At 41.2% G+C, this 27,630-nt stretch overlaps 1 protein-coding gene across 1 annotated transcript; it reads left to right on the top strand.

The window, feature by feature from the left end:
* Positions 1–151: 151 nt before the first annotated feature.
* On the top strand, positions 152–26,007 carry nudcd1 (NudC domain containing 1). Its single transcript, XM_035620880.2, has 10 exons — positions 152–376; positions 1,470–1,624; positions 3,950–4,135; positions 5,640–5,823; positions 6,886–7,074; positions 11,802–12,009; positions 16,330–16,474; positions 16,969–17,094; positions 22,833–22,992; positions 25,508–26,007. Exons 1-10 carry the CDS (start codon positions 262–264, stop codon positions 25,795–25,797), a joined length of 1,758 nt encoding a protein of 585 aa, XP_035476773.1. The 5' UTR covers positions 152–261; the 3' UTR covers positions 25,798–26,007.
* The last annotated feature ends 1,623 nt before the right edge of the window (positions 26,008–27,630 follow it).

Below are 27,630 nucleotides of genomic sequence, written 5' to 3'. Positions count from 1 at the left end.
TCATGTTTTTTTTAGTTTGTATAACAATGTACATTTTCTTGGATTATATTTTGGTTGTGAATATTAAAATAAGAATTCACGTTAAAACATACAGTGTTTTAAAGTAGAAAATACAACGAGAACTCAACTTCCCATGAGCGCCCGCGCACGGTCGTGTCCGCTGGTAAAATGGCTCCGTGTTGCACAAAGTAGGAAACGTGTTTATCTCCTTCTTCTGACTTTTTCATTCCGTCATCAAACTTTGTGAACGAGCCAGACATCATGGCCTCGTCCAACTACTCGTTGAAGGTCAACAGAGACCTGCTGGACCCCAACTTTGAGAGTTACCGGTTGTCTCTGGACGCCACGCCGACGTACAACGTAGAGCTGGATGCTGGTGAGAGAAAGCTCACAGAGCACAGTTAGCATGTGTGCTAGTAGCTTAGCACTGACACCAGATGGCACATATCTAATGAAATCATACTCATATTTACTGTTTGGTTATAACTGTAAACGTCCTGTGTTTGCTGTATGCTAAGTAGCACTGAAGCCTCTGTAGCTGTTAACCTGTGGTTCAAAGTGAGGTGTACTTACACCTGGAGGTGTAAGAAATGAAACACGATGACTTGTTTATGCACTGTAAATTAATCAGCAGTTATTTCTATTATAGGATATTTCTTCATTCATTTATTCATCAGGCAAAATGCCAAATAGTAAGTGCTTCCAGCTTCTTACTTGTGAAGATCAGATGCTCTGGTGTCTGAATATCTCCGGATTGTGGAACAAAATCTCACAATCTTCACATTTGATAAAAGTATAGACGTCGTGACAAGGATAGAAAATAAAGGTAAACAAAGAGGAGAAATACAAATAAAGGGTTCTGCTGGTATTATTATTATTCTTTTTTTAAGCTGATTTTAACATCTGTTTTATCCCATTAATGTTGGCCACCACAGATAAGATAGGATAATATATTGATCCCACACTGGGGAAATGTACTTGTAACAGCAGCAGCAGCAAGAGTCAACAGACCTCAGGGAAAGAGGTAGATCATAAAATATTGCAAAAATATACAATAAAAATAGAAAAGAACTATACAAAAGACTGTGGAAAACCTATATACATATATATAGAGAGATATATATATATCTCTCTCTCTATATATATATATATCTATATATATATGATAAGACTCTTACAAATATAGGTGTAAAAACATGTTTATCTTCAGACATGGACTTTCTCAAGGTCATAACATTAACACAATTATATTATTACTTATAAAACATATTGAGTGACATATAGGAATATCAGCCACAGAGATCAAAGTTGATTGCAGGGCCATTACAAAATGATGCTCATATTTGCATCCCCTGTATCCTATAAAAGCTGTTTCAGTGTTTGTTGGTTAAACTCACGCTGGCTGAAAACTTACTGGAAGTCATGTCTTCTTCTAACCTTTTGCCCTTTTCCCCTCCTTTGTGTTACAGCTGTGGAGGAAGTCAAGTTGAAGGACACCCAGTACACCCTGGAGCACATGCGTGCTTTCGGCATGTACAACTACCTGCACTTAGACCCTTGGTATGAAGACAGCGTCTTGTTTGTGGACTGCAAAGGACGAGTTCTCGGTCTCAGTGTCACTCTGGTAAGCTTTTTAAATCCTTTCTTGGAAAGTCCTTCTTGCTGGAGGCCACCTGAGATGTTTGTAGTGCATCAACATGTGGGTGTGCGTGTGTGTGCGTGCTTATTGTTAGTGAGTCGTCAAGATGTTCCTGTGGGTTTAATTGTTATCGTGAAAAAAAGAGAAGAAGTTATAATTCTGATGTTGTGACAGTGGGATTATTATCGATGCTTATCACGCACCAGCAGGTGGTGATCAAACGCTTGTGTAGCGCCAGTGTCAGCCCACAAATGCATCTCTGGTGGGTGTTGTTAGGAGAAAATGTTCTGCACAAACATGCCACAATAATTAATGATGGTCATTAGACTTTTCTTGATGTTCACTTGGAGACAGTCAGAGGGGACGAGAAAAAAACAGCACAACATTTTATTTTGCAATCTTTTGTCCGTCGTATGAATCAGCAGCACAGAAGATAAAGTCTTGGATGAGCCCTCGTGTGTCTGCGGTTATTCACTGGTGTGATTACTTGAGAGCCAGTAACCGAGACCCTTACCAGGGGAGCAAAATCAGACCGCTGACCCTTTTTTTCCAGCTCAGACTTCTTTTATGTCTAAGACATTATTGGCCATGATTAGAGATAATTTGTGTCTAATCTTTTATTTTCTTTAAATGTCTAAACTGGCCTGAATAACGGCCGTCAGACTAAAATCCTGCAAGACAGTTTTTCTTGCTTTCAGTGGCATCATTAAAATGACTCTTTATGGAAAATGTGTTATTAAAACCCTAATTACAATCATCACACGATAATTATCGTCCCTGGCGAAGGCCTTTTTGTGTACATTTGCACGTTGTACATGCGTTGTGGTTTCGCACTCTCTCTCTCTCTCTTCGGGACGCTGACGGCAACCGATGGTGGAGAAAACGATCTCAAAGGATGCATGAGAGACATTAGGTAGCGATATGATACACAGGGTCACGCGCCATGGCAACAACAAGGCAGCTGCTGTATAGTCTTTTTTACTTAATGCAATGAGTAATTGATGCTCGTGTTGTGCCATATCTGTATCTATCCATTACTAACAAGGCTCAGAGAGTCGTGAATCACCGCCAAGTCACATGGGGCGGTCCACATGAGAGTCGGTGGCTTCGTCCCTTTCTGTCATGAGCACCTGTTGTCCAGTTTGGATGCGGTAGGCATCTTCCCGCAGCCTCTCTTTTTTAAAAATAATAAGATGCATTGTGGTAATTATCTTCTACGTGTGTGTTATCTTCTATGCGTGTGTTTTTTCCACTTCAGATGCTAATCACGGAATTTTTCTTGTGGGATTACAGTGCCCCGTTCGATATGAAAGTATTGACCTTTCTCTGCGTCTGTAGTTCAAAGCCCTCTCTGATAAAGTGTCTCTATTCCAGTCTTGGTGAGTCATGACTGGACTGCGTAGAGAAGGTAATTTGATTGGTTGGCAGCAGTAAAAGCCACATAGATCACCCATTTTACAGTATTCTGAAATCTTTCACAGTTGAGTCAAAATCTATTTTGCTCCCTTCCTATGCTTTTCCTCACCGCGAGTGCCGAAACAACAGGAAACTTATTTGATTTACTTTTCAAGCGGAGAGCCAAACACTCTGTGGTTTCAGCTTCTCATTTATCTTTGGATTTTGAACAATAGATTATAGACGATATATCAGGCGATATGAGCCTTTCACAGACTTGTCGTTATCCGCGCTTAAGTATACTGATATGAATGCAATATTTGCGTTATTTGTTCTGTACAATAAAAGATTTCATGTTTATATTTTACGTGAAAGAAATATTGTTTATTTTCGAAATTCAAGTTCAATATATTTGGTTGTATTTGTGTTTTCTTTTTCTTTGTAGATATTTGTGATAAAGTTTATGGTTAAACTAAAATATCAAGCCTCAAAATTTTAGAAGATAGAAGAGTTTGATAATGACATTTTAGGAATCATTGACAGATTAAAAAAAAACTAAAAACATATATATATATATATATATATATATATATATATATATGGGCCGATGTATCGGTATCCGAAATGTTGTACTCCCTAATATCGATAAAAAACAAGCAGTGATGTCAACTTGGGTTTGAGAAGAGGGCACTGTCCCCCTGTATTTTTTGAAACTTCATAGACCAAATGAATAAACACTATCAATGAATCTAGAAAATAATTGTGGGCTTCATCCCCTTTTACCAACATTCTCAAATATGCTCCCTGCAAATCAAACGCACTGTGACTTAAACTCACATTACAGTTCCTCTTGTGTTTTTTCTGGATGCAGCACTGACATGATATGTGTGTGTGTGTGCGTGTTGTGAATTCCAGGACACTGCCCTCGGGAAGCCGCGAGAGGTCTACCGCATGGCCCCCGACTCCAGCCCGTGTGAGGATCGCCTCTGTGCCTCCCTCAGCCTGACCTCCGCGACCTGGGCTGCTCTCTCCGACGGCACCGGTCGACTGTACCTCCTCCGCACCGGCAAGAGAGGAGACGGCTCCCACGCGAAGTGGGAAGTAAGTGAAAGAGACTGACACAATTTCCGATTTAGTTTTGTGTGTTTTCATGAAGGAAAGTTTATCAGTTCTCATGTGATGTGGCAGTCACTGTGAAGAGGAAGGGGCTAGTGACTGATCCATGACCTTTTATCAACCTCTATTGGTGACTAAATGGAAGTGCAACAACACTGACTCTTACCTACACAAAGTAGTTTTGTCCAAAATCCAAAGGCCAGTAGCCTGATCAGAGATCCTGCATGAAACACGTCTCCATCTCACACTGTCATAACGGTGCTGCTTTGTCATCTGCTTCATCGACCTGACACCATCATTTATTAGCATTTTTTTACCAACACTTCCTGTAATGTCAATCATTTGCTCATTGCTCCTGTTCACAGCTGTTAAATTATCCCAGCATTCATCCAGGAAGTGTGTGTGTCGAAAGCCTCAGCAACTGTGCATATAATCATTGAGTTCCTTTATAACTATGTCATTTTTTATAATAATAATTATAAAACGTTATTGGTATAGTACTTTTCATAGCATTGAATACAAAACTCAACATTTTAAATCATATCTTCACGAGTACATAGCATTTTATAAAATATGTAGGCGGGCGTGCTCTTGTTTTCCAATATTTTTGTCCTCAGTGGGAGCCAATAAGATTTGAGCGAGTGCCACTCTAGAGAAGTCAGAAATTATCAAGAGACACTTTTTTGTTAAGTTCAGAGAATATTTCCTCACGGCCTGTTAGCTGTCGGTTCTGTGTGTGCATGGAATTTTTAAAATATTTTTTTAACTTAGCCCTGACCTGCAGTTTGTAAACATCACTCCCCGGAACGTTAAGGATGCTACGGCTCAGGGGTTTTGGCCTCGTGGTTAGCGCGTCCGTCTCCCGTACCCAGGGCTTTGGGTTCGAGCCCCGACCAGTGCAAACAAAAAGTGAACAACAAACAATCGCTTACTGCCCCTTTAATTGTTGCCTTGTCCTTTTCTGGTCTTAGATTCCAAACCAACCAATCAAGATTCTTATTTAGAAAACCAAGTTATAACTTACAGATGTGCTGTTGTTTTATAAAAATGTCCAATTACTCTTCACAGTATCTTTCTTTTGAAGTGTTATGCAAATTTTCATCTTCAGAACAAGTTCCTGTGTTTAAAAAAAAAAAAAAATCTTCACCAGCCCGTGGTAATTGGCTTGTTCTGGTGAGGAACAAAGTCTATTATAAGATGGGTCTTTGAGCACTTTATCCTGTTAACAAGTGTGCTTTTGGGATTGGCTACAAATGAGAGTTCACTCTGTGGACAAACACACTTGATGTGATTCTAAAAGTTCAAGACTGGAATTTGTAATGAAGATTTAAGCCACTCTGCTTTTTCCCCCCCTCCCTGTAGATCAACATTGTATTTTCATTTATGGAGATGGTCCTTATTATTAAAATATTGGCATTTAAAACTTCTATTACATGAACATTTATGGGTTAAGGTAAGAGCTTTTCTTTCCCCCTCTCTGCGCCTGTAGCCACTGTTCAGTGAAGACCTGGGCGAGCCGTTCACCCTCCTCCACAGCGTCTCACATGTGCAGGCTGGAGTCCACACCGTGGAGCTGCTGCTGCTCCGCATCCAGAAGGACCCGCAGGAAACCAAAGGAAGTGGTTACTCGGTGGCTCTTGAGTGGATCACAGTTGCCAACACTGCAGAGCAGGGTGGGTGGTGCACTGAACTCTCATAGTATTCATATCCAGGAGACGATAGAAAGCCTTATTAATAACAAAGTACAAGGAAGTTAGTGATAGTCTCCCTTTAGTGGACTTTAATAATAATGTCCCAGATGAGATTAATGTACTCTGATGCAAACACTGAACAGATGGATTTTCCATTGAAGTTCTTGAGAAAGACAGACACCCTGACTAATGAGTCAAAAAATCAGAAGCAGTCTTTTGGCTTTAAAGACGCAGCACTTGTTATGTGCGAGCGGCAGCTGCTGAATCTTTTGTTCTTCGTTTAGTGTCTCCAGCCTTGACTAAATCTGCATTTTGTTCATGTTAATCAGCTTTATCATCAGGAAATCATGCCTGGTCTTCACTTTTCATTTGGCTTCAGAATTTATCAGTCAGCACTGTTTGAATTTTCACTATCAGAGGAGATGCAAATCACTTCTGTTGTACAGTAATGTTTTAATGCAGCAAAACCCCTTTATTCTGCCTCATCATTTCAGCACATTTCATTTGTTGGACTTCAGATTAAGGAGAAATAAAATATGCGTAACAGAACATTATGTGAAACTTCTTTCTGCGGCAAATAAATTAAACTGTCCACTTTATTAAAATTCAACACAGCAAGACTTTTAAGCTTTACACATGAAAAACATCTGAAGTACAACTGAAATTAAATGCTGCTTTGTTGATTATTGAATGTGAAAGTAATTGCTATTTGGTGATCTTGATATTTTATTAAATTTAGTAGTTTTCAGGTACAAATAAACATTCTTTGGGGTGATCCAGCTTGATGACCTATAGGATTCTAATCTAATTTAAAAAAGTGAACATGATGGTGGTGAGAATGTGGAGTAAGAAGCATTAAAGGACAATTTTGGTTTTATAGCCAGCGGTCAAATGAACAGTTATCGAATGAAATATGAAAAACAATGAAAATAAATGAAATAAGGTTGACACTGTTCCAATTTCCACGTGGTCTCTGTCAGAGTTCAAAAGAAGACGAGATTACTTTCCACCCTCATCACTGTGTCCTTTGGTTTCCACGTGCAGGCCAGGAGAAGAAGTACGAGGTGAAGAAGAGTAGAGTCCTCCGGGGGAAGTCGGTGCCTCACTATGCAGCGGTGGTGCCACAGGGGAAGGGACTGATGGTGGCCTCGGAGAAGCCGTTCGCCTTCACGCACGTGGACGGTCATCCGGTGGAGCGGCAGCAACCGGAGCCCATGGAGGTGGAGAAGACAGGTGGGTTAGAGGGGCTGCTGGAAAAACAATCCTACGCCATGCAAAAATCAAATGCCTTAATCTAATTCCAGGACATTCAAGAGGATGGTTTAAAAGCTTTTAATAAATATGGGTTCCTACGTTATAAGAATACTCCCACGTGTACAGTCACACTTGACCTTCTCAGCTTGACACACAATGAACCCAAAGCAATCAGTTGTTCAATTTCACACAGTTGTTTCAAGAACGCTTGTACACAGTGTGTTGCACGTGCAAGTGCAAATAATTATACCTATATTTTTATTCATTTGCAAAGAACAAAAGTTCACCAGCAATTCTTTTTGGTCTTAACCTCTTTGCCACTATTTATTTTGGCTCTTTGTGCCAAGAGGGTTTGTGCAGTGAGTGTAGACGTAATTCAGAAAACAAGTTGTAATGCCTCATCAGGAGATCTGACAGCCTGAACTCATGCTTCAGACTTTGAGAAAACACAAAGAGGTCTGGTTTGGCATCGATCATATTTTTTTCTTGTTCAGCTCACAGTCTGAAACTGGGCAGAGAGCAAACAAGCCTGTTGGTGAAATGTAAACATCGAGAGAGATGTGAAATCACCAACACCTCTCATTTCTTGGCATCTCTGTAATGAGAGTAATCTCCGGTTGAATTTCAACCTCGCGGTTGCATCTGCATGTTTTCTCCGTTTGCTCGTTACCTGAAAGGCACAAACAGACCCTTTGGTTACAGTCACTGAGATCAGTGACGAAGACGCAAGCCTGATTGGGGGAAAATATTCTGCTGCCCACTCAGACTGGCGTCTCTGTCTGATCAGGTGATCTGTTTTTGTTTACATTGAGACGTTTCCAGGCCATTTACTCCCCTGGATAATGACACTATGATAAACGTTATCTGCTGTTTGTTCTGTCACTGGCAGGGCTGAAGTAAAAGCATTGTTCAGTTTATACCACTCTCATTTCCTTATGGTTGGTATGAAGGCAAAGTCATATAATGTATATAAAGATGGACGACGCGTCTCCACTCCCTCCTGTTGTACAAAAATGAAGTAAAACTATTCGGGATAACAACATTTGGAGCCAGATTCTGAAAAGTACTAGTGATCGTGGTGTGGAGGCATAGATGGAAGCGCTAGACTGGAAAAATGAACTCTTGAGCAAACATCTTCTACAGACACAATCTTTGGGCAATATTTATTTAACATGTACTCCGACTTTTTAGTTTGGTCGGTGTCCCAAACTGCTGTCAACGAGGGGGCGGGGTTTATAACCAATTTTGCAATCAGCCACGAGGGGGCGATGCAGATGATCTGGAATGGAAGGAAGCATTTGTCAGCCGCATTTGAAGGAGCCTTCAAAATCTGACCACCTAGTCACACCGCTGTGACGCGATCAGTCTTCAAATGCAGCCTTCAAAGGATGTGCCCCCTGGATTTGGGACACAGTCTATTGGTTGACTTGTATTTCAGATGCGCTAACTCTATAACCACATCACATCACAGAACCAGAACTTATCTTCACCAACAGTTCAGCAAATGTCTGCACAAAAACAAAACTGAACGTTCATATGCAGCAGTTTTTTTTCTTCTTCCCTATTTGCTTGCTAAAAAGAGCTACTCTCTTTTTCAAAATGTATATAAAAGAAACAGACAGAAGAAAAGACCCAGACGGGGCAACAAGAGTGTGTGTGTGTGTGTGTGTGTGTGTGTGTGTGTGTGTGTGTGTGTGTGTGTGTGTGTGTGTGTGTGTGTGTGTGTGTGTGTGTGTGTGTGTGTGTGTGTGTGTGTGTGTGTGTGTGTGTGTGTGTGTGTGTGTGTGTGTGTGTGTGTGTGTGTGTGTGTGTGTGTGTTGCTGGTGCAGAAGCAGAATAATGGCAGGTTTTTAGCCAATCCTTTTATCAGCGCTCTGCCTTTCTCCTTTTTAAAGAGGCAGAAATGGATTAGATGGCAAGAGAGGAGGCATCTTCAAAGAGACTTGGGGGTAATGAGAGAGAGGAAGTGCTCTGGACGTGGGAGAGACGAAGGTGACTTAGTACTGCGCTGCTGGAGGAGAAGTGCAGATATGCACTTGGTATACAGTATAGATCCAAATGAATGGTTGGAAGAGTCTCAGAATTTTAAATTGGGTTCATCCCAGAAAACTAAAACTGTCACTGTGGATCATTTATGTCAGGGGATCGTTTTAAAATGTGCAGTTCAAACTGACAAGTTTAAATAAGCGACGGGCGACACAGATGAACTCCGGAGAGGAGAGGGGAATAATGTTGGAAACGGAAGTGAAATGAAAGATTTTGGCAGCTCACCTCTCTCCTCCTCATTAGTTTCTTTTCTCAATTTCAGTCGACAACAAAAGGCGATGATGAACACGCCTCCGCTCATTACCTCGCTGCTGCCACGGAGCAGGTCTCTTGGTTTTGGAGAATCACCACTGGACCAGTTTCAGTGCTCGGGCTTTGCCAGTAATCACAGAGTGTGTTATACAACAGTGTGCAGACACACACTTTTCTCTAGGAGTGTTGTACATGTTGTAGGAATTGGCACCAAATTTGTATTTATATGAAGATTACGTTATCAGATCATTCGGCTCTGACTTATCTCTCTCGGCTACATTTGTATGCTTAATAGTTTTTCAATTCAATCACAGTTTGCTTTAACATCAGCCTGAATCAAAACAATCTTGATTTACGTGTTTCTGACTGTATGTTAACTCTTTTGTGAGGTACACACGTATTAATATTTGAAGGTCAGTGTTCTGTGTCTGTCCCATAGAACCCCCAAAATAATAAAAATCAGTGGGGGAAAAAGAATTCACATGCTACATTCAATCTAACACAACGTAAAGTCCCCTGTGACTGATATCACGTACAGTTGTAACATTAATTGATTAGTAATGCTGATAAGCTGGTTGAGCAGAAGTCAGTTTTCTATAAAGTAAATGGTTAACTACAGTTGTTGTGCGCGTACAATATTTCCCTCTGAATTGTGTAGTGGTAGTAAAACACCTACTGTAATAATACACTAAGTGTACTTAAGAAGTATCCGCTGCCTCTCATATCTTCTGTGACTCTGCTGTGAACCACATATAGCCGTGTAGAAAATATTAAGCCTTATTTATGAATTAAGTTTGGATTATTATTCAGTTTCCTGGTGAAATGAGGAGGACTGTTGAGCGATGGGGTCGCTGTGTCTTCCTCCTTCTCAAATGTCCATCAGCCTGCCGACTTTAATGGAAGGAGGAGGAAACCTTTCACCTGAGGGCAAGATCTCTGCAAACATCAACAAGCTGTAGCTTTAAAGAAAATGATGTATTAATTTCGCTTCAGATGAGGATGAAAAGGACTTTGTTGATGGAAGACGGTTTCAAAAGGGACTTGAATATATTTTAAAAATATATTTAACATTGAACAACCTCTGGCTCCTTGTTGAGGAGGTGAATTCAAACATGAGGTTTCCCGGTCAGATTCGTGACGGGATTGTTTGCTTCTTGGTTGAAACACACGCACACACGCACGCACGCACGCACGCACGCACGCGCACACACACACACACACACACATTGTGTATAGTTGTAACAGACATGATGAAAATTCAATTAAGAGCAGCAGCTCACGAGAAATCGCCCTGTTTACCGTCACAGTACCGAGTGAGTCAGCACCTGCATTGGATCCTCACCAGAAACAGCCTAATGTGTTCTTTGGCCCAAGGCCCAAAATGTGGCACTTCATTTGATCGAAAATTTGTTCAGTGGTGTCGGAGAGCTCGTTCTCACCAGCAGGAACAAAACACAGAGGAGCTTAGATTCAGAGGTGACCAAAAAAAAGAACAATGATTCATTGTATCTGATTTGAATTTAGATGCATAATTATTATTTTATTTCCAATTCAGTAGCTATTGTCACATTTACTGTTATTTAGAGTTAACTCCATGATTCGATTTCCAGTTTCCCTTCAAACGTAAATCATTTTAGATGCCATCACTGCTTGGATGTAGAATAGAAGGCCAGTGCTTCTCCTAGTTGGTGCCTAAAATAACTAAGTTAAAAAGAACACAATATCTATCACACAGTTAAAAACAATGTTAATAAAAAAAATAGGTATTATCCATTTTGTAAAGATACTCAGCATTTTAGTGGGTTTATGTTTGAACACCCAGAGGATTTGAATTGTTTCTTCTCTATGTACTGTATGTATCCACAGTTCAACTCCCGCCTGGCGTTTCATTCCTCTTGTCTCTGACCTCACTTCCTGTCCCTAAATAAATGTATCTAAATATCTAAATAAATGCAAAAATTCCCCCCCCCAAAAAAACCCGATCTAAACTAGAACTGGAACTAATGTTTATTTTCATTATCGATTAATCTTCAAACGTATTGTTCAGCTAATTGTTAATTCCATAAAATATCGGAAAATGGTAAAGAACACATCACAGCAAAGTGACGTCATCAAATACCTTTTTAGTCCAACCATCAGTCTGCATCGCAAAATTTTTTAATTTGGTGTCACGCCAAACACAAAAGCAGAAGATCTTGATTCTTGAGAAGCTGGAACCCAAACTCGTATCATCTCCTCTTGTTGTATAATAATCTATTTATTGTAATAGACTCACTGAATATTCAACTGTAATTCCCCTGGACTCCTTCTTCATGGCATTAGATGTTTTATGTATGACTCGGATACAGCCAGCAAAGAGACCGTGATTAACCGTAGCGCCGTACATTTCTCTCCCGATTTGAATTCAGATCCCATTTACTTCTGGCAGCAGACGGCGGACGACATCACGGTGTGCGTGCGCACGCCCGAGGGCGTCACCAAAGAGGAGGTGCAGTTCAGGCTGTCGGTGGACAACATCGCCATCGGAGTTCAGGGTTTCCCGCCTTTGCTGGAAGGTCAGATGTATGCATCCGTAGACCCCGAGGCCAGCGCCTGGATCATCAAGGACGACAAAAGGTTCGCAGCCTGGCATATCACATACTGTAAAATAACCTGCACCCAGTGTATTTTCAATTTCATTTCTAAGAGACATTTGAGATATGATTTTTTTTCATTTTTTGGCTTGAATCTGATTAGTTTAATTTACCATCTTGATGTACTGGAAGTGTTTTTGGTAATGAATTTAGTCATTTACAGGTTTTGAAAGTATTAGGAACAATGTAAAAAGTATTTAGGGAGTAATGTTGCCCCCTGTTGTTTCCTCTAAGAATTGCCACACTCATATTGTGTTTCCCTGTTACCCTCATTACAGTTTGGTCCGGGTCGGTAACTCATCGAAGGGTCTCTTCAAGGGAAATGGCTCACAGGCAGTGAGCCAGACTCAAAGTAATTCAATAGGCCTCATACATTAAATCAACACCTCTGGGCCAGCTGACCTTGACTGGGTACTATAGTTGGTCAATACGGGAGCTCTTTAAGAAACTTCTGAAGCCTTGAGTTTAGCGTTTTGAGCAGCATCATCTTGGGTTTTTTTTGCAACCAGGCGTAGGAGAGTGGGGCGAGAACTCGTCCAGTGCGCGCCCACCTTCACCTGCAACCAATGCGAACAATTGGATAGTACCAGCTGTCAATCACCCTGTATCCACTCTATTGCATATGTTGCTTTAACATCTATTTCACTCTAAATGGACCATAGCTTACAAAATGAACATCGCGTTGTACTGACGAAGACTTGAAACTATAGATTGAACCATAAATTCATCAGGAAAATGTTTAGTGACGTTATAAATCAAGTTCAAGTGATTTATAACAATCAAGTTATTTTCTCATAGACTTCTATAGAAACAGACTTATTTTTATAAAAATCGGCTGGCGATTCCAGAGAATACAGGTTTCAGACTTTCGCATTGTGGTGACGTCCATTTTTACATCCAGTCTCTGTTTATGACAAGCTCAGACTACACGACTTTCATAGATGTTGTATCGTGACCTCGTACTCTACAACTGACTGGCCACAGGAGATCTCTCACCAGGTGAACCCCCCCCAGACTACGCCATAGTCCAGTGCTCTGATTGAATGTAGCGGGCACCAGTTTGTCTATACATTTTACCTGCTGGAAATCTAGTGGAAGGAAGTGACGTGTCTGCGAGCCTCTCGAATTGCTACTTCGAGGAGTTCACACACAGCGCCCAGCGCCTGCTGATCGAACTCCGCTTTGGCTCCGGTCTGGGGCTTTTGTCGGCATCTTTTTTTATACAGTCACCAAAAGTGTTTTTTCGCAGTATACTGAAGAACAGTATTTGCGTGCGATTGTTGAGCACCAGGTTAAGGTGACTGGCTGTTTTTTTTGGTTTAAAAAAAAACATTCATTCACTGTGATTCATAGTGGCAAAACAATAAACCATTTTTTTTTATATGGATAGAGGGGGTTGAACAGTTTTCATAAGCAGTGAATCTACTAAGCCAGTCGTCAATATGAGTTGAGTCACATCCCCTCATTTTAGTCCTTTTGATCTGTGTCTCCATCAGCTCTCCATCTCTGCTAACTGTTCCTTCAGAGCGAGTCCTTCAATTCTCCATTCACGTAAAAACATGTTACATAGCCTGTTTGTCAGTTTTCTGATCATTCTTCATATGTCTGAAGGCCGACGTGTGTCTGAGGGAGAGAGAGGTCACCAGCATCTGTTAGAAAAATATCCAGTTCAGGAACTGGACTTTTTTTAGAGACCGTTAATATCGGTCGATATGAGCCTTTCACAGACATATCGATGTCGCCGCTTTTGTTTACCGAGATGAAATCTCTTGCTGTACAGAATAAACAATGCAGAATTTTTTTTGAAGTAATGTCTATATTTTACATAAAAGAAATTTTGTTTATTTTCTTAGATCAAATTCCGTATATTTGGTTGTATTGTATTTTTTTCTTTTTATTTATTAGTTTATTTATGATAAAGTTTATGTTTAAACTAAAATATCAAGACTGAATTACATTTCTTTGTCATGAAGGTTTCATAACAACATTTGAGTAATCATTGACGGATTCAATTTTTTAAATTCTTGTATTCCCTATATCGATATCGGCATCAACATTCCCCCAAAAATCCATATGGGTCAGCTCTATACATTTTAGTGGGTAATAATTCGAGCCTGTGACACTTCTTTGTATGCATATCTGCTGTTTAACTGCTGTATAAATAGAAAGATAGATAAAAAGAGCTTTATTCAACCCACACAGGGGAGATTTACTTTTTACAGCAGCAGAGTATCACAAAAAATAGAACAAATATACAATAAAAAAATACAGGAGAAAAGATATTTTTAAAAGGCTATATGCATTTGTATAGAGTGCAAAGTATTGGCTGTGTAATAAGGCTAAAATGTGCAGTGGATTGAAGTAAAAATAAAAATAAAGTAATATTTAAATATATGCTTATATATATATATATATGTTTGTGTGTGTATTGCACAGGATGACAGACATGGCCTAGGGTTGGTGGATGTAGATATGTATACATGTGTGTAAGACATGTATACATATCTACATGTCATTTTAAGTTGTGAATATTTCTTCCTTCTGGTTGTTGAAGGATCTCATGGTCGCCAAACGGAATGCAAACAAGACTTGTACGATTTGTTTGAGTAAATGTGCAAATTTTGATGGAAATCTATCCAGTACGTCTGTCTGCGTCTGTGTATAATACATGTAGACATGTAGCACCTGGACGTCCTCGTTACAATGTAAATCCCTGAGAAAACAAACCCCTCCCCTTGTGGCATCGAGCATGTTTTTCAATATCAATGAGTTATGCTCTTTATAGATCCCGTAGCCGAGGCACCATCCTGCCTTCCTTTTGTCCAGAGCTGAATTAACATGCTGCCCTTTGTGTCTCTTTTCATATCTTCTAATCCCACACACATGTGGAACTGTTTTCCTCCTGTACAGTAGAAGAGGATTGATTCTGGCTTCTGAGGGCTCATGTTCGCATTGTTAGATGTGTGCACTTGTTGAAAGCACAAGGCTGACTGTTTTTTTACGCCTGTAAAAACATCAGAATTCGAAGGAATATATTATTGGTTGAAAGGAAAGCTAATTATCCAGTATTACACTCATGTTATGAAAAACAAAAGAGCAAAAAATATCATTTTAACAGGGTTTGGAGTCCATTTTGGATCTGCTTTCCAGTTGGCAACAATATTCAGACTGGTTACATTTTGAAGGCAAATTATTTTATTAGCAAAGAGCAATGAAGAAAACTTTTAGGTTGCAGCCTTCCCATTTTAAACTCTTTCAACTTTTTGCTGTTGTTGATTAAAATGACAAATATTCCTATTTTAGCAATGAATTGATCTGGTTTAAGAAAATTTGAGATTTTTCATCGCTCTGGACAGAAAATGCATATCTGCAAATATATTTCTAACAAGCAAGATAATGCCATTGTAATTTTATTCTAATTTATTCTTATTTTTCCCCCCCGAATCCACAAAGGCTGATCTTCATTAGCATCATTTAATGAAACAATGACCAGGGTCACGTGTCTTTGTAATTCACGGCACGCGCATGGCACATCCTCACCAGTTAATTGTTTGATCTACACAACATTAATTTCAGAAAGTGGGGGAAAAAAAGGAACAATCTCACATTTAGAAACTGCGATGAAGTCTCTGATGTCGATTAATTGCATAATTGTTGCAGCTCTAATCAAACCCCAAATTTCAAGCGATGTGCCTCCTGTGACACTCACACTCGTCTTGTGCTGCATGATATTGGCAGATAATTGTGTTGCAGTAATAGTTTTGGTTCGACAAGGGGCCAGAAATATGTCTCGTTCCTTAACAAACAACATTTAAAGGCATGTGGCACTCCACCGCTTTTCAGGGCTTTAGTGATCAAGTTGGTGATATTGTGTTTTATTTATTCTGCTGCTCGACTTCAACCCTCTCATTTCCTGCTGTGGAAAGTATTTGTGTCCATGACGTAGCTCAGCCTCAGTTCTGTCTGTCTGCCACAACGACTCGCCGAGTCCTCCTCTGAGCCTTTCTCATCACCATCGCATTTTAGCCCACTAGACTGCTCCTGATTGGACGTTTACTGGTTGATTGCATTGTTCTCATTCGAAGTACATTGTGTGCTCCGTAGGAACCAGGAGTTTTTTTGGGGGGGTTATGGCAACTCGAAGCAATCTTGCAAATTGTGAAAGTTTAGAAAACCAGTGAATGAGCTCTCTTATTGTCTTGTATGCTATTTGCTTAAACGTTATAATTTACATATATATATATATATGATTCCTTGATCAGCAGCACTTTGACTGAGAAGGAACGTGTGAATGTGTCCTCAGCCTGGAGGTGACCCTGCAGAAACGCAGCGAGGGACCCATGTGGCCGGAGCTGGTGATGGGTGACAGGAGAGGCGAGTGCGTGATGAGCGACGAGCAGGCCGCCCTCATCCACGAAAGGCTGACCCACCTCACCTCCGAAGACATGGTGAGGCGGCCGACTCTCTAATGTGCACCACTTGTGTTGTCCGACCTCATCTGCCAACGTCTGGTCGAATCATTTCTCTGTTATGTCAGTGGCAGTATGCGTTTTGAAAGTATGACGCGACCTTGAAACTTTCATGCGCTTTCTTCTGTTTTGTCCTTTTGTTTTTTCTCAGGAGCTTTTCTCATGACCGTTCCACACATTTCTCATTCCCCACCCCTGTCACTCTCCCCTCCAGCTGCTCTGAGCCCTCTTCCTGCCGACGTCTTGTACACATCGTCACGCGTTGGTCTCCCGAGTCGCTCGCACTCTTAATGTGTCGGCATCATTTTTACCCGCTTCCTGTCTCGCCCTCATGCTCCATTAGTATCACCTGGGCCCACTTGAGGCCCCCGGTGCAAATCAAGCCTTTTACATGCTGATAAATGTAAAACGAGTGTAACTGTGGCCTCTGACTTGGTCTCCTGTTCCTCCTTTTTCTTTTTGGGTTTGGTCAGAACGGAAACCCTGACAAGGACAAGCCCCCTTGTAATTCTCAAGAGCTGGAGGACTGTGATGGGTTCCCAGAAGACAGCTCCAGCCTCACACACTTTGATGCAGAATCGCTCAAGCCCACTCAGGTGGTGAGTAACATCTCTCCCCCCCTTTCACTTGTACACACTTTGATTCTCCAATCCTTCAAGCATGAACACTCTAGTTTCATTTGAGTCATTGCCTGCTGTCGCCTCCTTCCATCTTTCATCCCCCTCAAGTGTGTTGTTGTCTACCTGATGCTCACGGCCTCTATCAGGCCAGCCCCTGGTGAGCGAGCCACTGCTGGCCTTGCCCTTTAACAAGCCACTTGACCGGAGAGCTCCACGAAAGCCCAGTGAAGAAGGAACAGGCACACACACCCCACATCATGCGCACCACTTGTCCTCATGACTCGAATAGTAAGAAGTTGCGCCATTGTAGCTGAGATCTATTCTCATCAATGCTCATGAGAGAATGTATTTTTGTCACTTTGTAGTTATCGAGTGGTCAGACCTGCAATCGAAAAAGCCACGGCGATCGGGTTGGGGTCAGAGTCAGAGTCAGAGTCAGGGTCCGGGTTCGTTGTTGTTGCAGACTAAAGTGAACATCAACCGACGAGGTTTTTATGTGTGAGGTTTGCAAACATTTAATATGAAATCCTACACAGTGAAATCTCAGCCTTGTTTTTTAAAGTGAATTTTGAGGTTTTGGGGGATTTTTTTTTGCTCAAAATGAGAAACGATTGAGGAAGGTGGAAGCTCGGCTTGTCACTGAATGGAGAATATGTGAGGAAAATAACTGCCACGCGTGTCCTTCTCTCGCCAATATTTGCCCGAAGGTTAAAACCATCACATGCTGCCGAGTCTCTTGAAGACGAGGTGATGCATTTTAATTTTTGTTCAGAAGGAAGGAAGTGAGGAACTGGCACTTACAACTTTCAACATTAACATGATAAGCTAAATTAAATTATATGACGCAAGTATTTCAAGAAGCACCTCTAACAACCTCTTGGTTTTGAAAATCCTGAATAATGAGCATAATTGAATACGGTTTTTTTATGTTCCCATACAGACGTATTGCAGCTCTATAGTCATTTGTTAACATTAGTGTTTGTCCGTCGCTGATGCTTCTCTTTTCAGTTTCTGTTTCATTTGCACATAATAATCTCCGTGCTTATGGTTAAAAAAAACTCTCAGTCTCAGTTAAAAAACAGATCCCTTTCACTCGGTAACCAAAGGCTAAAAAAGAGTATTGAATATAGGGTACAGTGTTTGTGATGAAGGACGTAATGTGTATAAAAGCCCTTTGTGTTCCTTCTTCCATTTACTCTGCAAAAACAAACAAGCAAGGCAAACTGCTGCAGTTAAATAAGGTGGATTGTTGTTGTTGTATATGTCAGCAATTTGAAGGACAGTTGGGTTCGTTTGTTTTATGTGTGTGTGTGTGTTTATCTGTATCTCATCCAGGAAGCCGTACCTTTCTTTTCTTCACTCCCCGCTTTAATGCTTCAGTCACTCGCCAGCCCGATGGGATATACGCTGACCCTTTTTTTTTATTTTCAGCTTAAAATTGTGGCACCTCCCATTAATGTGGCACCTTTGCGCTTCTTTTTTTGGTTTTGATCCGAGTTGAAAAGATGGAGAATGGGTTTTATGTGTCTCTCCCCAGAGGGAGGCTGTGATTCATATCTTCTGGCCATATCTGTAATAACTTTTTTTTTTACAAAGGAATCTGTCTGTGCACCAGGTAACTGTACTTACTGCAGGCTTTGGCTTTGGAGGCTATTCTTTGAAAAGAAGATTTTGAAAATCTTTGAAATCAATTCAAGTCTTAGTATATGTACTCCATCCATCCATCGATTACCTGTACCGCTTAATCCTTTTAAGGGGCATGGGGGAGGAGCTTCCCAGGGCCAATCCCAGTTTGTCATTACTCATAGCAAAAAATATTAACCAACGAAAGGATATTGTGATGAAAGGAAACGCAGATATTTAAAAGTAGTTTTCGATCTATAATTTTTAGGCCAAAATAATGATGAGTTTGGATTTAATAACGTACATACCTAACAGTGTCTTAACAGACTGTTGGAGGTGAAGGGCGATTTATTTCACCTGCTATTACGAAAGCTGACTAGGCTGTAGTTAAATCCATGTTGATTCTTTAAGTTGAGCAAACTGCTAAACAAGTTTATTTTGGCTGAATATGCTGTTTGCAGCAGGAATCTGTAATATTTACTCCGGGCCACAGACAGAGTCTTTTGAAAAACAAGTTACGTTAGAAACTTTGACGTTTTGGACTGTTAGTTTGGTCTCTTCTTGTTGTAACAAAAATAAATATGATAAATAAATGATCTAGGTGATCACCTCAGGTCTTTTTCAGACAGGTACAGTAGCTAACATCCAGCATCTGAAGCTGTTGACTGGAAAAGTGCATTTACTGTAGCAAACTAGTCCCACATTAGCAGTTTGTCATCATTATTATCAAAACTTGCCAATAAAAAATTATATAAATTCAACAGCACTTGTGAAATAGTCACGTTAAGAACACCATTATGTCATTTCTTCATGAATGTGGAAGACGTTAGTCGAATTGTGACATTTCTGCACCTCAAAATTTGAGGTTATTCGTTAAAAATGTATCTTTCCACGAACAGCGCAAGTGCAGGCCTTAAATCTGAAGAAACGTTTGAAACTTAAATCTCAATCCCAACATATATTTCTTTGCTCCCTGTGACGGCAGCACTGAGGGCGACGACGGAGAGTTGACCTTTCGGCTGTTAATACAGACATCTGGCCTCCGTGTGCAGGTTGCGTTGGCTTTTGATTTCCTAATGTCAGATTCCTCATTTCCTGTCGTCTGCCTATGAAAGCCCGTGAAAGCCCTTTGATGAGAAGAAAAAAGTATTCGCTAAAAGCTTTTTCAGACCGAGTCAGACGGGTACAATTTATTAATTCTCAGTGCTCGTCTCTGCTGAGTCTAATTGTGGTATTGATGTTGTGTACCACACCGACAACAAGACTTAATAGAATATTGTATAGTATAGGAAGTCTGTGGCGCTGAGATGTAGTTGAAAGCTTTAGAAACAAGTTGATCTTTTTTATTTTTTTCATAGCTGATGATTTTTAACAAAATATACAATTACAAGCCCAATGTCGCTGCATTTAGTTTACCTGCCTCACACAACATACCTGTTGTTAAAATGGAAAACTGTCTAGTGTTTTCACCCAAATTGAATTATCCTCCAATATATTATTATTATTTTTCCTGCTACTATTTCAAAAACCCAAAACAGAAATCGGCCTACGTGATTAATATCTATATTAATATCTCTTGGCATCGACCTCTTTGAGCTTGTTATCGAATACTTTGACTTTTTTATTGATTTATTGATCTTAAATAATACACTCATCAGTCACAACACTTACATTTGATTTGATATTTTCTACAACCAGATATAAAGAAAGCAAATGGCAACACATCTGTTTCTATAGATACATTCAACAGTTTTGCAGTATACTTTGTTGTTTACTTTGGCCATTGACGTACAACAGAGGAGCTTTCTGCTCTGTCCAACACATTGGCGATCTTTAATATGAAAAAAATATTACTTTTGAAAGAAACCTACTGGGACTGATCTTATCTTTGATATATTTTTTTGCTCATTCTTTGTTTTGAGTGACATGGGGTGGAGGGAGTCAGCAGGAATTTAATTTCCTGGATTCCAAGAGGTCAATCTGATGCACGGTTTTTATGCTGCTGGAAGTTTCAATCCTCTTCAATCCACTAAGGGTTTTGTTAAGAAAAACTAAAGGAGAATAGAAGAGATATTTTCTCTGCTGTTTATTATCTTGTTATTTTCCACTCTTGTTTGCGTTTGATTGCAGTGGCCTGTGAAGAAAGACGTGAGCCCTGGTGTCTGAGAGAGTGAATGGGCCATTGGAAAAGGTTGTGATGTGAAATAGTTGGATAAAAGCCTCATGGTTTGATTCTTACCTTTTTTCTGAATGGAGGAGGAAATGGTTTCCTTTTCGAAGACCCACGCAAGGCGTCTGTAGAGTCATTTATTAGTCATACAATAACCCTGCTTAGTCACTGACTTTGAAAAAAAAGGATGGAAAAGGCTCAGTGAAGGAAAAAATATATGCTTAGAGAGGAAACTGAAGTTGTGTGTGAGACAAAGTTTTAATAAACGTGGCACAGAGATGAGTTTGCTGCCACCAATTCCTGTTTCCACGTCTTTTATCGAACCCTAACAGGTTATATCACAGCCCCCGATCCCACTCGCACCCACCACGAGCTTCTGTGATTGAGGGCAAACTCTGTTATTACGTGTCAGGTATAAGATATTAAAAAAAAAAAAGAGAGTCGCGGGGGAAAAAACTCATTTCACTTTTTTTTTTGCATTTTCAGCGGACCACTGATTGATGAGGATTCCCTCAGTGCAGAGGAGGAACCAGGCATTAGAATCACTCGCTGTCGGCTTTGACTCTGATGAAACCTGGATGTTACCACAGGGGTCCGATGAAATAATGCCCACACTTCATTCTGTTGCTCTTTCCTCATTAGACACTGTGAAAACTACCAAGAAAATGGAGAGATACACATTTTAAAGCATCACTTCCTAAAGTCTCTCCAGCCAGTGTCAAACGATAAAACACATTAGCACAACAGAGAAGAATTTAAATGAAATGAAAACACTCATTGTCCATACAGAGTCCATCAACACCATTAAAACATACACAATATGAAGCAAAGATAAATATCATGTGCACCTACTTAGACCTCGAGCCGAATAACGTTTTTTTTTCTCCTCTGCGGACAATTGGCTGCGAACATTTTCCGTAGTATGTCTTTCACATACTGAAGAACGCAGCAGGAGATGGTCTGAGTAAGACGCCTTCACACGAATATGAACATTTCGGGACCCATAAAAAAACCTGACACTGTTACCTCTTCAATTTCTTATTTGTCACATTATTTTTAATCACTTTCTCACCTTTTAAATTGCTCTTTAAGTCTGTGTGAACTCAAATAACCACGAACTTGTGAAAAGAAACACGAGTGAAGCATCTCACCGTCACACTGTGCTACACACTACACTCTCATGCCCTCCACGAAAAAGAAACTCCCGGTCGAGTCATTCAATTGAGAGACCCTGGCAGAAACCGGGGTAGCTGTCGGACAACAGCTTCGACTCGAGCGCGGCGCGAGCGTCTGTCACTCGCTCCACGCCAAAACACAAGTGGCACGAGAACGAGTTTTGGAGTGGAGGAGTGAATGCTCTCTGAATGGCTTGTCATCCTGCGCAAAACCCATCAACCGCCAACATACTGGGGCTGGTTCATGCTGAATTTTTTCAATGCCTGTCAAGCGTGTGCGGAGTTGGGCGGGACTGCGCTGCCTGACAGACTCTGTGACACGCTGGCGGTGGGCCGACGCCGAGCGAGCGAGCGATCGGTGCGAGCAGCCAGATGTCGAGGAGGCGATTATGTCGCGGCAGTGGTCATCATTTGTCCCAAACACGAAGGGAGTCAGACGAGAATAGCAGCAAATGGCTCACACAGGCCGTTACGTCAAGCACATTCATCAGTGAGCAGACGACGGGGTCAAACAAATGGACTTTTATGGCTGTTGTCACCCCCTTTTTATCCCTAATGGATGCCATCGTCAATGTACTCGCTTTTTATATACGGAGTTGAATATTGTTTTAAAGGCACCGAGAGAGTTGTTCATGAATCCACTGCCGACCTCATCGTCTCCACCTCCTCTCCCAAATCTGAGAGTAAAACGTTAATTCCACGGGAGAGTAACTTTAATCCCCAACCATCCCTCCCGTCTGTCTCGCCAGGTGAACCTCGGCAGCCATCAGTACCTGTTCACCGTCGACGTGAACCCCTCTGAGATGCCGTGCCTCTGCCTCCGGCACGACGTGGACGCCCTGGTGTGGCAGCCGCGTCCCGACCAACCCGGCAACATGTGGGAGCACATCGCCACGTTCAACGCCTTGGGTAAGAGTGTCAACTGAAAACACCCACTCAGATGACTTCATTCAGGCAAATCTGCAGTAGGAAAAGGAAAAAAGAAACCCCACAGAAAAAAGCCATGAGACACAATGTGTGAGTCATAAGTGACGTGCAGTATGAGAGATGCAGTGAGAACAAGTTATAGCGATGCAAAATAAAACAAAAAAAACCCCAACCAAAATGAGGATTTTATAGATATTTTAGTTGCCGCATTGGCTGTAGATGAGATTGTGCTGGAACTAATGATGTCAGTCTTGTCCTAATGCTGAAATCAAAGGTACAATTTTTAGTCATTAAGTCTTTGCAGGCATTTGCTGTTGGATTCTGGAGTCTCACCAGATACAGCCATTTTGATTTGATTTTTTATATTTCAAACATGCATTTATGTGTCTGAGCTCTGTGCAGGTAAACTTAACTTATTCAGTGCATTATAACAAACCAAAAAATAGACAAGGTGACACCATCGGAGACCGCCTCTACTTCCACTTTCTTCTGTGGAGGCACTGAAGTCCGGACATTTTCCCGGAGGGGCTGTATGTGAGAAGGCAAATGTCCGGACATTTTCTGATTTGCTGATTGCTTCGTTTGTTATTATGTGAAAGGAAAACAAACTTTTTGGGGACATTTTCTGGAGTTCAGTTTGAAGAACAGCTTAAGTCACCGTCTCACGGGTAAAGACTTGTGTGCATCGCACCACATCTCATACCTCTTCATGGCCTTCATGTGCGTACTCATGAATGCATTGATCATCCAAAGAGGAGGATGTGCTCCTAAACTCCACAGGGCCCTTTAACGTGGCACCAGAGGACACATTAGTCCCAGTGTGTGTGGGAGGAGGGATTTGAAGTTGAAGTTTGTTCGAACGGCTCCGTTACTGATGAGTCGTGACAACTTAGGATGAATTATTCATTCTCACAGCTATTAACTCTGTTTACATCTGCCGTCCCGCTGCTGCAGTGGATGAGACGAGGCGACGTCTTAAACGGCTGCGGTGAAACTGCGGTTAATGACGAGAGGGACTATCAGTCACTCTGCTCGTAGCCTACACGGACACAAAGAGAAATCTGTGACAGCGGTTTGACAACGGGGTCGTTAACAGATCTCTCTCTCTGCACTGTGTGTAAACCGTTGTAATCGGTCTGGAGGATAAAACTCTGGGTGATTTTTATCTCAGCCGCCAACTGATGTTGTCGAATCTCGCATCACTCATCTCGAGAGCTGCGACTCTCTGCATCGGTTTTCATTTGATTAATCTACCCGTCCGCCTTTACTCAACAACAACATCTGCACGTTTTATTTAAATTTTCCACTTTTGACAGGTATGACACCTTCCCTTTTTTTTCTTTTTTATCACCGCAGAGTTTCGTCGTCTGTTTGGAATTCATCATTCAATTTGAGAGTGCAGATGGATTCCCACCAGCAATGTATTCAGAAATTATCTTGGGGGGCTTCCAAATGAGGCTCGGAAGGAAAATGCTCATCAACATCAAGCTTGTGAAAATGCAATAGAAGGAACTTGGTTATTATGATTAATAGTCTTCTCCTTTTCACATGAATGAGTGTCTGTTGAACCAGCCTTTAGTGGATCATTAAAAGTTTTCTAACGGGTATTCTGAATATTATAGCTCAGAAAAATGGGTGAAAAAATGTTTAGGACATATTGTAAAATACCATAATGGGTTTAGTGTTAAGCCGTAGCAGGCGAAGGTTCACCATGGTTTCGTGTGAAACGACGTCCATGAACCCTCCCGTTTGGTACAAAACCCCAGAATTGAAAAATTCTTCCATCTTGTGTTATTGGAGGGCTCCGGTGTCCGATGGGAAATCCCCGGACGCAGGAAGAAATCTGATCTTAAGATTTTGTTGAGCTCTTCAACAAAAAGCTAAACATGAGGCTGAAGGTCTTCAGTTCGTTGGTGTCAAACAGATTAAACGTGGGACATTTTTTCAAATCCGCTGCTGCTTGAACAAAAAAGTTGTGTCCGTGATTGTAGAGCTGCAGCTGAACTAACCATGTCATCTGTGTATTTCTCCATTGTGTATGACATGTTAAGAGATACGCCCTGTGACCACTTTATTAACTACAACTGGTCCATTTAATCCAACAGCTTTGCCACATTTCTCTTCATGAATCTTAATTTTGAGCTCTTTCCCATTGTTCTGTTACTCCACTCATCCCCTAGTTTTCCCACAGGCACATGTTTATCACTGAGATCGTAGTTAAAGGTGGTGTTATACTAGACAACACTATATTGAGGTGTTTCTATTTTTTTTGTCCTTCCCATTTACAATCCTTTAGGTTCTGCCTTTGTATTTATTCAGTGAAAAAAAAAAATACAAATACAAATCCTCATATTTGAGAAGGTGGAACCTGCAGATATTTGGCAACAGATCGTTCCTGTAATAGAGAGCCTGTATAAAAAAAATTAAAAATAATATAAAGGTCAAAGATGGTCTTTTCATGTCTCCGATTTTTTTTTTTTCCTTCTTTTTTTCCTAGGCTACGTCCAGGCGTCCAAACGGGACAAGAAGTTTGCGACCTGCGCGCCAAACTTTTCCTACGCGACGCTCTGTGAGTGTCTGCGCCGCGCATTCATCTACCGGCAGCCGTCGCCCGTGGAGACGGTGCTCTTCAACCGGAAGCAGGGCCGGCAGGTAGGAGAGGTTGCCAAGCAACAGGTTGCCAGTCTGGACTCCGACAAACCGATCCTGGGCTTCAGGGCCACCAACGAGAGACTGTACGTCCTGACCTCCAGCAACCTCTTTGTCCTGAAGGTCAATAACAATTAGATTTTGGGGATTTTCATCTCGTTAACCTCTGAACGTGCGACCATTCCAAACTGGAGATGCTTAAAATTTGTTGTCGAATACTCCTCATGTTTCACTTTTCAAGTCTTGTGTGTTTGGAAAATGTCTGAGTGTTGAATGAAATTCTTAAAGACAAATTGTGGCAATAAACATTCACATTTTATTAAATCATGTCAGTGATTAAATAACCAACACAGTGTTTTCTCATGATTCACATTTAGTGAAACTGGATATTTTATAAATATACATGACATACAAGTAGTGCCCAATTAAAAACTCACCGCATTATTACAAACGTTTGCAATTCAAAAAAATCTAGTGCAGAAATACTGTAACAATAATATTAGTTGAATACATATCTCTTGTGTTGCACTGAGACTCTGAGGAAATCCCTCTCCGTGGCTCATTCGACAATCATCACTGTGGAAATATGAAAGACGCAGAGAAAGATTCATTTTCCATTAATTTGCAGAAACATGTTTCACAAACCACACTGGCTCTTGTCGTATTAGACTCCATCTTGGACGGATCGGTCGGACTTGAGGCCTGAAATCCCAGGAGGTCTAAACATTCAATCAATCATGTGTTTTCCAAATGTTTTTCTTCTTTTCCTTATTTCTTCCCCCCCCCCCTGGTCGTTTAAATGGAAGCTCCTGGACTAGGTGTAAAGCTGCAGATAGCATCTGATGCACTTTTCCCTCAGAGCTATTAAAGTACATCTGCTGCTTAGAAACCTGGGATAGAGATAACAAAGCGAAGTTCGCGTTTTTAAACTTTTGCACTCTCCCTCCAGCACTCGGCATGGGCACGGCTGCAGCGTGTGTTATGTGTGACTCCTCACTCTTCACATCTTTGTGTCGAAGCCAAAAAAAAATCCCGCCCGTAAACAAACATTTTCTGCTTTGCTGGTTTCCTATTTTTTTCCATCTTTCTTAAGAAAAGCCTGAAGGAGCCCATTCATCCAGTCGACCTAATAGATTCGAAAAGATTCAAGAGAGACACTAATGGACTTTTTCCTTTTTTGATGTAAAAATAAAATGCATGCTTCACTTCCTCTAATTCATGTTTTATCCGATTGTAGCCCGTGAAGAGCAGAGGAGATACAGGGATCGATGTTCTTGCGGGATTCGTTTTTGGGTTTTTAAGGCAAAGAGAGGCTTAAACACAACATCGCCGTTAAAATCCGGAAAGAAACAGACTCATATCTTGTCATGTTCAATTGGAGGGAACGATAAACAGAAACCGGCCTTTTCGCTGATTGATATTCATAAAAAATTATAGGAAAACTGCCCAATTTGCCAGTGACGTTGGAGCTGGAACACAAAGGACCCCAGTGCACATTGTGTCGTCGTCTCCCCCCCCCCCGTTACAGACAGTTTACAATTCAATATTCTTCGGCAGGAATGGGCAATTTTGTCAAGACTGCAATTTGTGTCCTCAGTTCCCCAGAGTCCGGCCGCTTTCTGAGGAGAGTGCCCCCCCCCCCCCCCGCTGAGCCGCGCTACAGGCCCTGGGTAGTCAGCCTTATCTCTTTAACTCTGTCTTTGTTTTGTCCAGGGAAATCCAGTTTTACTCTCAGTTTCATCTAATTATTCATCCGCAAATTCAATTAGACGGCTCCGCTTCTTTTTATTAGCTGCACAAGCTTTACCTCAATTACTTGACGGGCACCTGTCAGAGCTGCTAATGTCTCCGAGGACGAGCTCCGGTTACAACAACATATCATCGAGCCATCGGATCACAGAGAATTGGATAGTTGCTGTTTCACCGTCTTGTGTTTTCCCCCAAAGCCCCCGCACCACTGCTCCAAAAAAC

This window comes from Scophthalmus maximus, chromosome 22, assembly GCF_022379125.1.
Source record: "Scophthalmus maximus strain ysfricsl-2021 chromosome 22, ASM2237912v1, whole genome shotgun sequence".
Classification (NCBI taxonomy): Eukaryota; Metazoa; Chordata; class Actinopteri; order Pleuronectiformes; family Scophthalmidae; genus Scophthalmus; species Scophthalmus maximus.
The sequence above is the reverse complement of the archived record's forward strand: the minus strand, read 5'-3'. Positions and strand labels throughout refer to the sequence as shown.

Bases quoted from the DNA above. Each gene is read 5' to 3' on its own strand.
- nudcd1 (XM_035620880.2), top strand. From the start codon at position 262: ATGGCCTCGTCCAACTACTCGTTGAAGGTCAACAGAGACCTGCTGGAC. The intron at 7,075-11,801 runs GTGGGTTAGAGG...ATTTGAATTCAG, and splicing joins CATGGAGGTGGAGAAGACAG to ATCCCATTTACTTCTGGCAG. The intron at 16,475-16,968 runs GTGAGGCGGCCG...GGGTTTGGTCAG, and splicing joins ACCTCACCTCCGAAGACATG to AACGGAAACCCTGACAAGGA.